General features: G+C 39.6%; 2 protein-coding genes across 10 annotated transcripts in view; one reads left to right on the forward strand and one right to left on the reverse strand.

Annotated features, from left to right (window-relative positions):
• The window catches only part of myo6b (myosin VIb), a 62,942-nt gene extending 56,049 nt beyond the window's left edge, over positions 1-6,893 (forward strand). For all 4 annotated transcript variants that reach the window (XM_047345985.1, XM_047345987.1, XM_047345986.1 and 1 more), the window contains 2 exons: positions 983-1,201; positions 5,812-6,893. In XM_047345985.1, coding sequence (XP_047201941.1) covers positions 983-1,201; positions 5,812-6,011 — 419 coding nt within the window. In that variant the 3' untranslated portion in view covers positions 6,012-6,893. The remainder of the gene's footprint in view (positions 1-982; positions 1,202-5,811) is intronic.
• A 1,433-nt stretch (positions 6,894-8,326) lies between these two features.
• Positions 8,327-17,488, reverse strand: part of impg1b (interphotoreceptor matrix proteoglycan 1b) — a 34,193-nt gene continuing 25,031 nt past the window's right edge. For 2 of the 6 annotated variants that reach the window (XM_047345516.1, XM_047345519.1), the window contains 6 exons: positions 13,618-13,837; positions 11,563-11,773; positions 10,761-10,946; positions 10,462-10,645; positions 10,040-10,123; positions 8,866-9,152 (listed from right to left, as the gene is read on the reverse strand). In XM_047345516.1, the coding sequence (XP_047201472.1) occupies positions 9,033-9,152; positions 10,040-10,123; positions 10,462-10,645; positions 10,761-10,946; positions 11,563-11,773; positions 13,618-13,837 (1,005 nt within the window). In that variant the 3' untranslated portion in view covers positions 8,866-9,032. The other 4 variants (XM_047345518.1, XM_047345517.1, XR_007035107.1 and 1 more) reach the window with 4 other exon arrangements.

Raw genomic sequence — 17,488 nt, forward strand, 5'->3', positions numbered from 1 at the left:
TGTCTTTATGCTTATGCTCAATTTATGAATATTATGGACTATTGTGACATCAGTAATATTCATGCTGCTTGCTTGGCATTGTGCTGTTTAGATTCTATGTATTACTCGATGTTTACATTTTTTACTTTATTGTATAGAATGAATGATTGCATTTAATCTGATTTCTTGGCTCTTGTTAGGTGTCAAGAAACAGCAGCACTAAAATAGTTTAATGTACAAACTCCCTCCCTATTTAAGCACTTTTTAATCTTTAGAGCACCTAGAATTGTATCTGAACTTGATAGAACTCTCTTATTTTACACCTTGGTCAAATCTTCGGATTACACTAAATCTTGATGCTTTAAGGTAAAAGTGCTTCTAAAGTCTTCTTTAACTGAATATTTCAAATGCAGCTCTTAAGCTGGACCCTGTGTTTATTTTCTGTTGAATTTCACTCTTTGTTTCATTTATGAAATTTGAAATTAAATCATACTTTGAATTTTTAGTTTAATTTGTGACTTTCTGGAATAAAAATTAAATAAATAGTTTTAACCTGGTTTTAAGCTCAGTAATAAGCTGAATTTGACTTTATTTAAAAACAAATAGTTGCGTTGATGATGGAAAATTTCAATCTTACTTCTGCTCACCTCAAGTGTATTTACAACTTTTTCTTTGATATGATAACCCTTGAAAGTTGTATTTTGTTTGCCTCATATTTTGGTCCTATTTTTGGTTGTCAGAGATGCAGCTGGAGTTATATTAAGATCCTTCATACGATGATAGAAGCTGCTTTTACTGTTGTGCCTTGTGGTATTTCTTTAGGTTTTTCTCTAGTCCTTTTTCAGCTCATGTTATTTTAAAAGCTCTATGTTTAGTTTTATTTTTTTATTTATTCTGTTTTTGGAAATAACGAGTTTGATTCATATCAGACCCAACAGCTGCTACTCTGAGCTACATTCTCTCCTGGTTTTACACCTTTGTTTTTCTACTGATTGCATTGCAGCTGAACAGAACCCAGCTCCTCCAACAACAGCCCAGCATCAGGAGGTCGCAATGAACCGCCAGCAGCGTTACTTTCGAATTCCTTTCATCCGGCCCGCTGACCAGTACAAGGACCCCCAGAATAAAAAGAAGGGTTGGTGGTATGCCCACTTTGATGGCCCCTGGATAGCCAGACAGATGGAGCTTCATCCAGACAAACAGCCCATTGTGTTGGTCGCAGGTGAGTCATCCGCTCTTTCTCTGTCATACTATCTCAAACACACAGTTTTAGGAAAATTATTTTCTAGCTGTCTTTTTAAGCCAATAAAGCAAATTTAATCACGTTTGATCTATTATCTTAACAAGAATCAGTAAGGAAACTTTTTTTAAAGCCAAGATGTTTCTCTGAAATTATCTTCAGATATATTATTACATGTTCCTGATTTAGTTGATAAAATGTCAGAAACACATTGATTTGGATCTTTATGTTTATCCCTGCATGAGTCAGTGTGTTTAATTCTTGCCTAACCGCTAATCTGTGAAAATGTTGCAAGTGCATCTCAATAAATTAACATATCATTGAAAGATTCATCATCAAAAAAATAAAAATCACCTAATTGAATAAAAAAAATAATAAACTCCATAAATTTATGAAACAGAGTAATATATTTCAATTGTTTATTTCTGTTCATTTGGATGATTCTGGTACACAGCTAATGAAAACCCAAAATTGTTTTCTTTTTTCAGAAAATTAAAATATCACATCAGAATAATAAAAAACATATTTTGTGCTCCTATTGATAACTATTTCCATGTACATTACAGTATCTGCACACAATACTTGGTTGGTTCTCCTTTTGCATGAATTCCTGCTTCAGTGCTGAATGCCATGAATCAGTCGCTTTGATAGCAGCCTTTAGCTCATCTGCATAGTTGGTTCTCATGTCTTGATGGTACCAGGAGCTCTCTCACCAGAGAAGAACTCATGAACATCAGGGCTACTACACCAGAGGAGTTATTTCCAACTTTTCTGCCTACTGCTCTGGAATTTATGGACATTCTGGTCAAAGGTGCAGCTCACCTTTGTTCACGCGGTGAAATGCCAGAAGAGAGGGAAACGAGCTGGGGTGCTGGTACGTCTTCGCCAGCGTGGACTACGAACACCGTTACCTGGAATATTTCTCTCTAACGTGCGCTCACTTCCCAACAAAATGGAGGAACTACAACTGCTGTTGGGGAAAAACAGGGACTTTTATTCATCGGCAGTTTTGTGCTTCACGGAGACGTGGCTGTGTGGATTAATACCGGACTCTGCGCTGCAGCTGGCAGGATTCCAGCTCTACAGAGCGGACAGAGACACGGAACTCTCCGGCAAAGCGAAAGATGGAGGAATCTGTTTCTACCTCAACAGTGGTTGGTGCAACGATGTGACAGTGATTCAGCAGCACTGTTCTCCAGACCTGGAATCCTTCATCATAAACTGTAAGCCTTTCTATTCCCCCCGTGAGTTCGCTTCGTTCATCCTGGTCGGTGTTTACATCCCGCCGCAAGCTAACCAGCCGACCAGATACTGAGTGTTGAGCGGGCCAACCCGGACTCCTTCGTTATCGTCGTTGGCGACTTTAACAAAGGTAATCTCACCCACGAACTCCCCAAATATAGACAGTTTATAAAATGTCCGACCAGAGAGGACAACATTCTGGATCACTGTTACACCACCATCAGATGACGCTTATCACGCCGTCCCACGTGCTGCACTGGGCCAATCCGACCACATCATGGTCCACCTGATTCCTGCATACAGGCAGAAACTAAAGCTCTGCAAACCTGTTGTGAGGACGACAAGGGAGTGGAGCAGTGAGGCTGTGGTACAAGTTTGGCAAGGCAGTGAAAGAGGCCAAACGACTGTACTCTGAGAAGCTCCAAAACCAGTTCTCAGACAACGACTCTGCGTCTGTCTGGAAAGGGCTCAAGCAAATCACCAACGACAAGCCGAAAGCCCCCCACTCCATCAACGACCGACGCCTCGCCAACGACCTGAACGAGTTCTACTGCCGCTTTGAAAGACAAAGGGACAGTCCTGCAACCATCCCCTACGACGCCCCCCAACAGCTGCAGCCACAATCCACCACCCCCATCTCTCCAACCTCAACAGGGGCCTTGGCACCTCCAACCCCCACTCTGAAGTTCCCCCCCACCAGCCCCCTACCCACGCCGAGGACGGCTCTTTCCATCCAGGAGAGGGACGTCAACAAACTCTTCAGGAGACAGAACCCCCGGAAAGCTGCTGGTCCGGATTCTGTCTCACCAGCCAGCCTGAAGCACTGCGCTGATCAGCTGTCTCCAGTCTTCACAGACATTTTTAACACCTCACTGGAGACATGTCATGTGCCAGCCTGCTTCAAGTCCTCCACCATCGTCCCTGTTCCCAAGAAGCCAAGGACCACAGGGCTTAATGACTTCCGACCCGTCGCCCTGACCTCTGTGGTGATGAAGTCCTTTGAGCGCCTTGTGCTCTCACACCTAAAAGACATCACCGACCCCCTCCTGGACCCCCTGCAGTTTGCCTACAGAGCCAACAGGTCTGTAGATGATGCAGTCAACCTAGCCCTTCACTTCATCGTCCGGCACCTGGACTCCACAGGAACCTACGCCAGGATCCCTTCAACACCATCGTCCCAGCTCTGCTCCAGGAGAAGCTCTCCCAGCTGAGTGTGCCCGACTCCACCTGCAGGTGGATCACTGACTTCCTGTCTGACAGGAAGCAGCGCGTGAGGCTGGGGAAGCACGTCTCTGACTCCCTGACCATCAGCACTGGTTCCCCCCAAGGCTGTGTTCTCTCTCCTCTGCTCTTCTCCCTGTACACCAACAGCTGCACCTCCAGTCACCAGTCTGTCAAGCTTCTGAAGTTTGCGGACGACACCACCCTGATCGGACTCATCTCTGATGGTGACGAGTCTGCGTACAGATGGGAGGTGGACCATCTGTTGGACTGGTGCAGCCAGAACAACCTTGAGCTCAACGCTCTAAAGACAGTGGAGATGGTTGTGGACTTCAGGCAGAACCCAGCCCCACCTGCCCCCATCAACCTCTGTGACTCCACAATTGACACTGTGGAATCTTTCCGCTTCCTGGGAACCATCATCTCCCAGGATCTCAAGTGGGAGCCAAACATCAGCTCCCTCATCAAGAAAGCCCAGCAGAGGATGTTCTTCCTGCGGCAGCTGAAGAAATTCAACCTGCCAAAGACTATGATGGTGCACTTCTACACAGCCATCATTGAGTCCATCTTCACCTCCTCCATCACCATCTGGTACGCCGCTGCTACAGCCAAGGATAAGGGCAGGCTGCAGCGTGTCATTCGGTCTGCTGAGAAGGTGATTGGCTGCAGTCTACTGTCGCTCCAGGAACTGTACACCTCCAGGACCCTGAAGCGGGCCGGGAAGATTCTGGCTGATCCCTCCCACTCTGGTCACAGACTCTTTGAGACTCTCCCCTCTGGCAGGAGGCTGCGGTCCATCCGGACCAAAACCTCACGCCACAAGAACAGTTTTTTCCCATCTGCCACCAGCCTGGTTAACAAAGCCCGGAAACCACCCTGACACTCTCCCTTTCACCCACACCCCCTTTTTTTGCTGACAGGACACCTGTAACCTGCAACTCTATGCGTTACATTAATGCTCAGCTTGGACTCCTGCTTTACTTGCACAATGATCACCTGCACTGTTGTATTGCTCTTGCATCTTATACTGCTCTATATTTACTCTCACTCACTTAAAACTGTGCACATATATTTATATTATATTGTAGATATGTTTATACTGTTTAATTTGTACTGTATTGCACCGACTACGCCAAAACAAATTTCTTGTATGTCCAAAAACGTACTTGGCAATAAAGCTTTTCTGATTCTGATTCTGATTACAGCTTCCTCCTGACAGCAGCCCATAGATTATCTGAGGGTTAAGGTCAAGCCAGTTTGCTGGTCGATCAACCTCAGTGATACCATGGTCATTAAAGCAGCTTTTGGTAGTTTTGGCAGTGTGGGCAGGTGCCAAGTCCTGCCGGTAAATGATAGCAGCATCTCCATAGTGTTTTTCAGTGGAGGGAAGCATGAAGTGCTCTAAACGTTCCTAATAGACAGCTGCTCTGATTTTGAACTTGATAAAACACATGGGACCAACAGCAGCAGATGACATGACTTTTCAGTTCACTGAAACTTCAGTTAGTGATGATTTAACCATAAGCAACTTAGATTCTGTGCCTTTCCACTCTTACCAGAATCGACTTCGATTTTGCATTTCTTATGGAAATAAAGGTCCCTTTATTTCCATAAGAAATGCAAAATGTACTTTCATCTGAAAGAGGATTTTGAACAACTGACAAATGGTTCAGTCCTTTTTTCTTCAGCCCAGGTAAGGAGTAAGATGACAGAGGTCCTGCCTTCAGCTGCTGTCCACACTTTGTAAATCACTTTCATACTCTCTTATGGGCTTTGCTATACAATCCTCTCAAGGCTGCTGTTATGCATGTTGGTCGTGCATATTTTTCCACCACACTTTCTCCTTCCACTGAACTTTCCATTAATATGCTTAGATAATGTGCTCTTTGAACAGCCAGCTTCTTTAGCAATGGTCTTTTGTGGCTTACCCTTCTTGTGGTTGGTGTCAGTGACAGAGCTAGCAGTCTTCATCAACAGAAATGAATCTATATATTGTATAAATTTTACTTTTTGAATTGAATTACTGAAAAACACATTTTTCAGTCATGTTCTCATTTATTGACATGTTTTATTCCTAATGTTTGGTGATGCTAGTAAGTCTGTGTGCTTACTCCTCCTCCATCACTAAGGCAAAGACGATATGGAAATGTGTGAGCTGAGTCTGGAGGAGACGGGTCTGACCAGGAAGAGAGGGGCTGAGATCCTGCCCAGGCAGTTTGAGGAAATCTGGGAGCGCTGTGACGGGATGCAGTACCTGAAGAAAGCAATAGAGAACAAGCAGGCCCGCCCAACGTACGCCACCGCCATGCTGCAGAGTCTTCTCAAGTGAGCCCTGCTCGCCCTGAATTCAACACTGATGCTTCTGCACATTCATGAGCGGTTCAGTGCCTCTGTGGTTTGAAGATTTTAGGGGAAAAAACGCATGCAAAGATGCTCCCTGCACAATCTTCTTGCTAAATGCTCACTTGATATTGATTCTTTTATTGGTTTTATTGCCTATTTTTTTTAAATATTTTGCAGTGTAACTTTCATTTAGTAGTGCTAGCAATCTGGTATTTCTTTTCCTTAACCTATGCAAACTAAAACTCCCACTCTGAGGCCTTAAATTGCAATGAAGTTGCACCACGTAAGTCTTAATTGGTTCATCGTTTGTAGCTGTAAAACCCAAACAGTGACACTGAATTAGATGTTCTGAGAGCTCTAACTGTGTTGTGATGCCATAAAGTTCATGCTTTATGATTTGTGTGACTATAAAGGAGGACAGTCGCCATTTAGACAAAAATCCAATTCTTATTCGTAAAACAATCTAATGCCGACTGAATTATATCGTTTGTTTGTTTTATTCCATCATTTATGCTACATTTAATGTATTGCTGCAACAATGTGATGCCTGTAAAGAGTAGAAAGTCATTTACTTTTCCTGGCTGCACACATTATGTCCCCCCAGTCTTTTTTATTGCTACTCATTTGATATGGGAGAGGGAAATGTTTTCATGTTTGCAGTTTTCTTGCATACAGGGCTGTTTTACATCTAATAATGTTATTGGTGTTTGTGTTATGTTTTTTTTTTCCAGGGGTTAAGGCAAGCAACCTATCATTTACCTATAAAATCCCAATTAACACTAAAATCTAAGTTATGACTACTGAGCATCTGTAATCCCCTCCTGTATGATGGCCTTTTCTTATAGAAAATAAACATTTCTGAAAGATTCCCAGTTTGTTTTTTTGTTTTGTTACTATCAAGATGATTTTTGGTTATTCTTTTGAAATTACATCAGCAGTTCATAACTAATAGTTTAAAGCAGTGGGCAAATGAGTTGTTAATTTGATTTTTTAAATTTTATTTCCCATTTAAAAAACTATAAGGTATTACTTATTAATCTAAATAATCAGATTTTCACAAAAGCATCTACTGATACAGTTGCATGTAGATAAATTGCAATATCATTTAAAAGTTAATTCATTTCAGTAATTCAATGTGAAAAGTGGATGGAATGTTACATAGGTTGAATAATATACTTTAAGTGTTTATGCTTATTTTTATGAATCTGTCTTACAGCTAATTAAACCCTAAAGTTTCAATAGTTTGTCTCAGATAATGTAAATATTACATCAGACCAGTAGAAAACAGATATTTTATACAGATATGTGGGCCAGATAAGTGTGTCCTGGACTAATGCAGCGTTTCGTGAACATGATCAGCCAGTGGTATTGTTGAGGTGTCCATTTGATGGCCAGTCAAACACAGCGACACCATGGTGAATAAACCTGGCAGAGGTAAACCTGAAATGTTCTAAAATATCCTGGTGGACAGCTGCTCTGACGTTGGGCCTGATAAAACACCAAAGACCAACAACAACAGATGAGTCGAATCCCAACATCCTCAATGACTCCAAAGTTCACACTGGACACTAAGCAAGTTAAAGTGTAACCCACAGTTATAACATCTGTGTGGGGTGGCTCTGGAAGCTCTCTTTTCAGCAGTAGTCCTTGCCTTGTGAATCACTTTAAAACTCTTGAAAACACTTTTTCCTTCCACTTAATTTTTCATTTATATGTTTGGATACAGCCCTATGAGCAACCAGCTGCTTTACCTAGTTGTATGATTTGTGACTTGCTCTCCTTATGGAGGGTTTAGGTGATGGACAACGTTTGAGTTGGCCATAACATTTCTAATTTAAAATAAAAAAGAACAAAAGATGCCTAAATATCTCAGTGTTTCTAACGAACTAAAATATAGTTTCAGCTTTTTAGTTTAATTATTTCAAATGAAGGAACGTTTACTAAAGCTCTTATTTATCAAAAAGTACTTAAACATAAAGTTAAATGAAAAAAAAGATTGATAATGTATCTTTTTAGTAAAAAAATAAATAAACATCAAACATTAATAACTGCAGGAAGCAAGAACCCGTCAACTAGCCGTAGATTATACAGTAACTAATTCAGATTTTTAAAAAAAGGTACTTTATCTGAGTTCTTTGACACTTTTGGAAAGATTGACTTAATAATGTCCCATTTTTCATCAATTGCATCTAATTTTAATCTACTGATTAAAAACACTTCAGTTATATTACCATTAAGCTTATTGCTAACCAAAACGTTATGCCCGCGTTTGTCCACTTATTTTCGAAAACAGATAACTTGTTCTTTTAAAAACTTTATTTCATTTTCTTTACATGAAAATAATGTATAAAAATATGTCCAAATCTTAAGAGACAAATGATTAACGATAAGGTTGTGAATGGGAGTGACTGAAGCAGAGACAGCACAGCAGCCGAGTCAATAGCTTATACATTACATTCTCTTTTTGGGACACAAAAAATGGCATCGAAACAAAATATATGACTTTGTCTAAACATACAGTGAGATACAGCCATATGTATCCTTCTGTAAATAATAAATACCTCATTGTGAGGGAAGAGCAACCTTTGCCAAGGGTGTACAGGAAATGTTCCTACCATTTATAATATTTAATAAATATTATGTTCTCCTCGAACGCAGCTTCATCCCCAGAGCTCACTGTCTAACAAGAGACTTTCATCACTATGAACACTTCAACTATGCACAGTGATGCACTAGATCAAGGTGCTATCAGAGCACTGTGACTTCAAAACAGTCGGTATCTGATGCCCTCAGCAGACAGCATGTTCTGTATTCATTTGGTAGTCGCCACGTCTGGAGGAAACAAGATGCAAAGTGTCACTTAAGTCCAGATGGAGTAATGCACTTATAATTATCATGCATATGGCAGAAGGCAATTATCAGAAGGCAAATTACAAAAGCTCAAATCAACAGTATTTCATTTAGAAAATGTTTTCCCAAGGATATTATTGTGCAGCAGTTCTTAGGATTATTTCTCTGCTATGAAAGGAAAACTTTGATCACAAAATCCGTGCAGTGATTCTTTGTGAGTAAAAGAAATCATTAATAATAGTGTTCTCAAACTTTTACCTTTGTAGTCGTCAAACAGCTGAAAAATATTTTTTCAAGTTAATTATCCTTTTGCCACACAGTTTTCAAACCAAAAACAGAGGGTGCAATTTTTAAAAGATTGTACATTGTATTTGAGTACAATTATACCATGTTACAACATCAAACTTTAATGTGTTTTATTAGTATTTCTAGTGATGGACCAACTCAAAGTAATAAACAATTGTGAAGCGGAAAGAAAAGGAAACCTGACTTGACATTTAATTTTTAAGTAAAATCTAAAAAAAAAAAAGTGTGTGGTGAATATTTATTCAGTCAGTTACAGTTATGTCTCCAGCAGCACTGCACATCTGGAAACTGAAGTTTTTCTCTGTTATATTTTGTAAAATAGTTTGATCTGTATGGAGAGTATCTGTGAACATCAATTTTTATTAATCCATTTGAGAATTTTGTTCTCAGTTGGATGTAGTCCTATACTTTGACAAGGCTATTCCTCCACAAGAATATGCTTTGATCTCAACCTTTCCATTGTAGCTCTGGTTGCATGTTTAGGGTCATTGTCATGCAGCCTCTAACAGATTAACTTGTATTTAACATCAACCATCCTCCCATCAGCTCTGTCCAGCTTCCCTGTCCTTGCTGAAAAAAGCATCCCCACAGTATGATGCTGCCACCATGTTCCACTCGGGTGTGTTTGGGGGGGTATTTATAATTTGAGATGATTTCTAAAAGCAATTGGCTGCAGTGGGATTTTATAAAAGGGTTTATGACATTCTATTCCTTCCACCTCACAGTTATGCCCTAATTTGTATTGGTCTATCAAATAAAATCCCAGTGCAAGGCACTGTAAAAAGGAAACAAAACTTTCTCCAGATTTTCAGTTAAATTCAGAACAAAGTTGCCTAAAACAGTTCAGGTTAGTCTTACCTCACTGTGTGGCAAACTGTGATGGAAACCCACCATGTCTGAAACTAACTTTTCTGATCTTGTTGTGTAGAGTTGTCTGGGGATCTGCAGAGAAGGAGAACAGACACGTCTTAATGTTTGTCCTTCTAAATTAAGATAACAAGGCAAGGATTCTACACCAATATTCCCTCCAAAAAAAATCTACCTTCTACAGCAAATGCCTCTCAGGTCAGTGGTGAAATCTACGAAGCAAATTAAAGGTATGTGCTTTGAAGTTTTTGTGTGGGATTGTGAAGATGAGAGCCTAAGAGGAGCAACTGACCAAACCTGAAGCTGTTTTTTTAATCTGAGAAGAGGTTATAATTCAGCAGATGTTTGGAGACTGAGGATTTGAGGTTAGTGATTAGTCAGGTTAGCTTATTGTGCAGATTCACTCGTTGTACCTCAATACTCAGGTGTATATTTTCAATTGAGGCAAAATGTTCCTGCTCAGACTGCTGGGAGTTTGAAGAGGCAGAGCTCGAGGGACATGGTAGGGTGGAAACATGAGTTAAGACACCGTCATCATTCTCAAATACTGGGTTCTCCCTCAAAGTGTTCTCAAAGGCATAGGGTGCATGGGTGTGCCTGCGATGTAAAAGATGAGCAAATGCACACAAACGCTTTTAAAGCAGTAAGCGACATCCTGTGAATGACAAGGATGGGTTATGCAAAATAAATGCAAAACAGGGTTCAAACTTACACCAAAGCCACGGCCTTTCTGGTTTTTATGCACTTCTTGTTGATGAATATTAAAATGCCAATGACAGCGCAAACAAGGCAGAGACTCCCCACAAGGCAGGTTATAATTAGAGAAGGGTCCAGAGGCACTGATACCAGCTCGCTGCAGCGTTCTCCGTGGTAGTGCCAGTATTTACCCACAGGGCATCTAAAACAAAGGAGAAAAACAGTACAGAGAAGGAGCCACATAATGAAATCTGAACCATATTTCTGAATAAAAGAAAATGACTCTTTTACTTATTTCTCTGCAGAAACGCTTCAAAAACAATTTAGCTCTTTCTGCCTCTGAAAGCAAATGTTTGGAATAAGTCCCCCAGAGCGGGGGTAAATTAGAATATTCCAGAAACGTTCATTTATGTCAGTAACTCCCTTCACTAAGTGAACCCCATAATATAGATTAATAACACATAGACTGATGTTTTCAAGCATTAATTTTTGTTAATTATGATCATTTTCTGCTTTCAGCTAATGAATTAGAATATTACATCAGACCAATAAAAATGTTTAATACAGAAATGTTGGCTTAAGGAAACGTATGTTTAATATCTGGTTAAATGCTGTTATTTTCAAAAGGTGCTTTTATTCTAATATATCATTCAGATTAAGATTAAAGGTTAATGATATCCAGTGGTTCCAGTCTGACAGTGGCTTTGCAATACAGATAAAAGTACAGCTTGCAAGATTAATAGAATATAATATTATTGACAGCATCCCCTCTGAAAAGTGCATATATGTAAAGTGTTCAACATTCAGTTTATCCGTACCTGCATGTGACTCCATGACCTGGGATTATTTCACAGAGACCTCCGTTCATGCAGTACTCTGGCTGCAGAGAGCAGGTGCTCTGACAGGGCAGTCCATCCACGGTGCTGTAGCCAGGATCACACAGACACTCTGCCTCGTTGGTCCAACTGTTTACCACACAGCGTGAAAACGCATTGCAGGCCAGGAACTTGCAGGGATCTGCTTGGTCAGCTGAAGCCAGCAGAGTTGAAGTTTCACCGTGCAGGAAGAGAGAGATGAAAGCAAGAGCAGAGAGGTGCCTATTAACATTAATGCGGTCTATAGATGAAGAGGAGAGCTTACAGGGCATTTTCATTTTCATCTCGTGATTTTAATGCGGTTACACACAGTCAAAAACCTATCAGACTTTAGCAGTGTCTCAGATACAACACAACACCTACAGTCTGGTGAAAAGAAATATAGTTTTCAAATGATGATTTCATTAAAACTCTCACCAATGTGAAAAAAGTTAAAACAGGAATTAACTGTAATCAACCACAGTTTTTGGACAGCTCATTTCAATGTCACTAGTAACACTCAGTCCTGATTACTGCAAGCCCTGTAGAGTGAAGAATTACTTAAACAGAACCTGTCCGACAACATGAGGTAGGCTAAAAAATCTGAAAAAGCAACACATGCCCCATTCTAATGAAATTCAAGAACAGATGACAAACAAACTCATTAATATTTATCAGTCTGAAAGGCTTTAAAGGCAATTAAAGGCAGTGAACCAGAGCCATTATCTACAAATGCATAAAACATGGAACAGTGGTGAACCTTCCCATAAGTGTGAAGCCTACAAATATTACTTCAAGAGCATATCAGCGACTCATCCAGGAGGTCAAAAAAGAATCAAGGAGACCTTTATACCTCTGCAGGCCTCACTTACTGAAAGGCTGCTAATTCAGGAATAATCCAAACTTGTGGGATCTCTGCTCCTCCTCTTCTGGTTGGTTCTGGCAGCTCACTGTCTGCAGCTGCAACACATTCTCCTAATGAGCTCATGGGCTTCTTAAGGTAGCTGCTGATACAGACCTTTGCTGGGACATAACCTCAGTTATGTGGACTCCTGTCTGCCTGCCTGCCTGCCTGTCGACCTGCCTATCGGCCTGTTGGCCTACCTACCTACCTGCCTGCCAACATCTGGTAATACTCCCTCCTAAGGACTACACTGTAAATATTCTCATCACCAGTACTCTCTCTCTCTCTCTCTCTCTCCTTGGATTCCTGGGTTTACCTCCTCCTCCTCTGGCTTCTGGACAACTCCAACTCAAGATTCCTTAAACAAAGTCTACAGTAGAAATAAACCTCATTTACCGTCTTATCCTGTGTGCTGAGTCTGTTTCATCCTCTGGTTTTGTTCTACTTCGACTATTTAAGCAATTCATGATAAACTGCACCAGAATGTCCATTCCTATGTGCAAAGAAAAAAAGTCCAGACTAAAGCCAATTGAGATGATGTGGCAGGACCATGAACAGGCTGTCCATGCTCAAAACTCTTCAATGTAGCTGAATTAAAACAATTCTCCAAAGAAGTGGGTCAGAATTCCCCCCACAGCAATTTAAAAGACTCATTGACAGTTATGGAAACATTTCCGGGCAGTTGTTGCTGCCAAAGGTGATGCAACCACATAAGGCCAGGTTGGCTTGGATAGATTTGGTTCATTTGGAAACTGCTTTTTGTTTTCACTCAGGTATTCACTCTGATATTGATACGGCTTTAAAAGCATTTGTGTTCAATGAGCTGAAACATTTAAGAGTGACAAAATGGCAAAAACAGAAGAAATTCAAATGGGCGAATACTTTTTTACAGCACTGTTATGAAAACAGCAAATGACAGGATAGGGTAGCATGTTATGATGCATACATAAGCTTCAAGAAAGGGTGGGTTCTTTTGTTTCTTATGACCAGAGTTGCTCATTTTACTCAGAAAATTACAAATAAATAAATGTGGATATTTTCACAAACGCAAGCAGAAAATTATCAACAGAAAAGCTTTTCAAAGACAAACTAACACTTCAACAAGAACTTCTCACCTGGTTCAACCTCCAAAGAGCGACTGTCAATCTCGATGTCAAGCCGATTAGAAGCTGCACTGCACAAGTCCTCGAGCACACAGTGCACAGCTTCAGTGACGTTGTAAGGTACTGGCTTGTCCAGTTTCATCCTGCTGTTTACTACAACACTCCCATTCCGGAAGTTGAGAATCTCCAGCTGCTTAAATCCAGTCAAATTGGTCTGTAAATATGGCAACAGCTGTACAAAGACAGAGGGGAAGTAAGATTAATCAGCAACTGCTTTTCAAATAATAATTAAAATGAGGAGGATTAGTGGTGTAAAGATTATTTTGCTGCAGAAGAACTGATTTTAGCAATTATAAAACAAGAATACTGAGTTTTTTAACTTTATGAGGAAACTTTGAATTAATAAATTATGCTGAATGCATGTTATTGTTATGAGTCAGTTAAGATTTTGTCCCATGGGGAAAATATTATTATTTATCCTCCCTCTTCAGTGACAGCGCTCAAGTTGTCATTTCACACTCGGGTTTTATTATTCAGGTCACATATAAGAGTGGATTCTATGAATAGTTCATAATTAAATTTTGATGTGAGCATGAAAGGCTGTCTTTGCTGCCAATGATTGTACAATTAGATGCAGAAAACAATGGAGTTTCATTTACAAGCACTGGTGCAGTGAAAATGCCAATTCTGGATTTAAAACAAATGTGAACAAGAAACTGTGAAAAGACGAGATATTTTAATAAAAGGAAAGCAGTCTCAAACCCAAAATTATTCTGTAATGATTAATGTTTGGTAAAGGCATTTAACTTAAGAGCTTTGCAGGAGCATATTCAAGCGTATCAAAAGGTAAGTACACCCTCCCTCAATTCCAAAGCTATAGGTTTAAAGCAATCATTGGAAAATATTTTGTCTGTACCTAGTCTGATATTATCAGTGGTCTATTGTTTTATAAAATGTACACTTACGGTTAAAACAAGGTGAGGCAATGAAAAGGGGATTTCCACAGCAAGATTTAATAAAACAGAAAATGCTGGCACTGTAGAAAAAACTGTTTATTCTTTGTGTACATTTGAGCCGATGACATCACAAAAGGCATGAGAATCAGGCCAGCTGCTGGCATTAGGAAACACTCTGGTGGGAGAGTGATCTGTGTTTTAACCAGAGTTTTACTTCAATGACCCCTGAAACCTTGATGGCTATCACTGTGGAAGCAAACATGGATTTGGTGTTCCTCAGGAGTCAGTCTTTGACCCACAAATCTTTAATATATATTAAAACAATCGATGCAAAGCATGGTTAGTTTTTTGATGACAACAATGTGTTTCTTTCTGGCCATAACATTAAAGGGGTTTTAGAGGATATGATCCAGGAAATGTTTAAGCTGAAAACTTAGTTTAACTTAGGGAAAACCAACTGTACCCACTCGCACTGCTTTCTGTGAGCTGTTAAAATATATTTATCTTGTCATATTTCAAATGGGCATGTTCAAAAAAACAAATTAAAGCCGAAACTGACAATGAACAATAACAATGGTAATCTTCAACTTTAACTTGTATGCATCTGTTTATAGTCTTGCTTGATTGGTTCCTACATTCGTCATTCCGGTCTGTCCTGATCCTCCTCCCAAACAGCTTTCAGGTTTTCTAATGGAAAAACTGATCATGAAATGTTCTATAGATGATAAACTGCATATAAAGTGAGCTTGATTGATCTTACAGTAAATTCCAGTCAGTAGCTGTTGATCAAAACAGTACATCGTGTAGTACACTTATTTAATAAAAACTGCAGATGTGTGTGAACTGTGAAGCATGTGTCCTGACTGAATAGGTTGTACAACAACTTTCAGCAGCAATAACTTGAAGTCCTCAATGTGAACTTCCATGTTGTGCACATCCTTTGTGAAGACATTTGGTCCACCTTTCTTTTCAATGCTTTACTGTTCTGAGGCATGCGGTCATTTGTTAAAGCCCAACTCTGTAACATTCAAGATCTTATCCATTTGACTGAGCTATTCATGCTTTGTCTTTGCTACAGTGTTTGGGATCATTGTCCTTTTGTGTGATTTCGTTTGGGCCAAGGTTCAGCAGTCAGACATGTTTCTGTCACACATTTGACTCCAGAACACTGAAGTTCTGCAGGCTGGCTCAGTTATTACTTAATTTAAATCTAGTTAAATGTGACATTATATAAAAGTGCTTAGATGTGAAATAGGCTGTGTGTAAGAAGTATTTTTAGAGGTGTGCTTAGAAAATGGCATTTATAGGTTACAGGCGAGCAACAACTTACAGTCTGCTGGCTCTAATTTAGTCATTTATCTTTTTCTTGCTTAGTTCATATTAATAAGACATAGGAGCTACTGTTGGGACATGCAGCAATGGAAACAACATGAAAGATGTGGTACAAACTTTTCTGGAACTTTCAAAATAAATTGCATTTGACTTACTTCCAACATTTGGAAAAGGGGGTGGTAGCAGCGGACTAGATAGAAAAACTTTTTATCCAATTTGAATAAATAACTGAATCTGACTGCACTGTTCAATGATTAGGACTAATTAGAATGTATGAACCTGACTTTTGTGAAGTGCCTTGAGACGACATGTGTTGTGAATTGGCGCTATATAAATAATTTGGCTTGAATTGATTAAATTACATTCTAAATGTATCAAATTGTAATAGAATAATTGAAACTTTCTTGTTGCTTCAAACTGAAACTGAAAATTTAGATTTAATTACTTTAAATATTTCCTTCGTTTTAAACCAGTGCCTTACAAAAACTATTCATATCTCTTAAAACTCTCAAACTTCAATGATTTTTGCTGGGATTCTGTGTGATAGACCAACATGATGTAGTGCATAATTGTGGGCTGAAGGCAAAATGATGCATGGTTTTCAAAATGTTTTACAAAATCAGAAAAGTGTGCAGCTGCCGTCACAGCTGCAAGTCTTTTGGGGAATGGCTCTCCCTGCTTTGTACATACGAAGGCTGAGATTTTTGCCCCTTCTCATTTGCAAAATAGCTTTGGATTTTTGGGGAAAGGTGCAGTATTTTCTGCTACACATAACATTTTGCATTTAGGCCCAAAAGCTTAATGTTGGTCTCATCTGAGCAGAGCACTCTTTTTCCAATGTTTCATCAGTCCCTACTTAGCTGGTGGCAAATTGCATTTAGGACTTCTTAGGAAATTTCTTCAACATGGCTTTCTTCTTGTCACTCTTCTATAAAGGCTAGACCTGCAAAGCATGGAAACAGGTGTCTTGGAAAATGATTCTCCCACCTGAGCTGTGGATCTCTGCAGCTCTCCTAGAGTTGACTTGGGCCTCTTGGCTGCTGATCTGATTAATGCTACCCTTGCACGTCCTGTCTGCTTAGGTGGATGGCCATATATTGGTTTCATGATGCTGTTTTATTTGCTAATTAGATGTTTTTTATTGGCAGTTTAGAGGTATCAGAGTAAATGGAGCCGAATACAAATGTATGCAACAACTTTTCAATTTTTATCTATAAAAAGTCACATGAAATATATTAAAATTTGTGATTTGTATTGTAATAAAATGTGAAAAAGTTCAAGCAATATGAACACTTTAGCAAGTTGTTGAACAGTTTAGATAAATGTAAAGTCAAACTATAAAGACAAAGAAGTGATATGATTTTATTTAGAATGGGGAGGAAGTCAGACAGCTAAAGTTTTGGACCATTGAATGGCGGTCAAACTGCTGCGGTGTAAGAGGAAAAGATTACGACGCTTTAGCGGGCCTGACGATAAGTTTTACCACAGTTATTTTCTGGTCTGGTGCTTTTTTGTGACCTCTAACAACAATCTTATAAAATAAAACCAGATTTCTCTGATCTCTACTGCAAACCACATACCTTTAACCGACCTCA

The sequence above is a fragment of the Girardinichthys multiradiatus genome, chromosome 19 (genome assembly GCF_021462225.1).
Source record: "Girardinichthys multiradiatus isolate DD_20200921_A chromosome 19, DD_fGirMul_XY1, whole genome shotgun sequence".
In the NCBI taxonomy this organism is placed as follows: Eukaryota; Metazoa; Chordata; class Actinopteri; order Cyprinodontiformes; family Goodeidae; genus Girardinichthys; species Girardinichthys multiradiatus.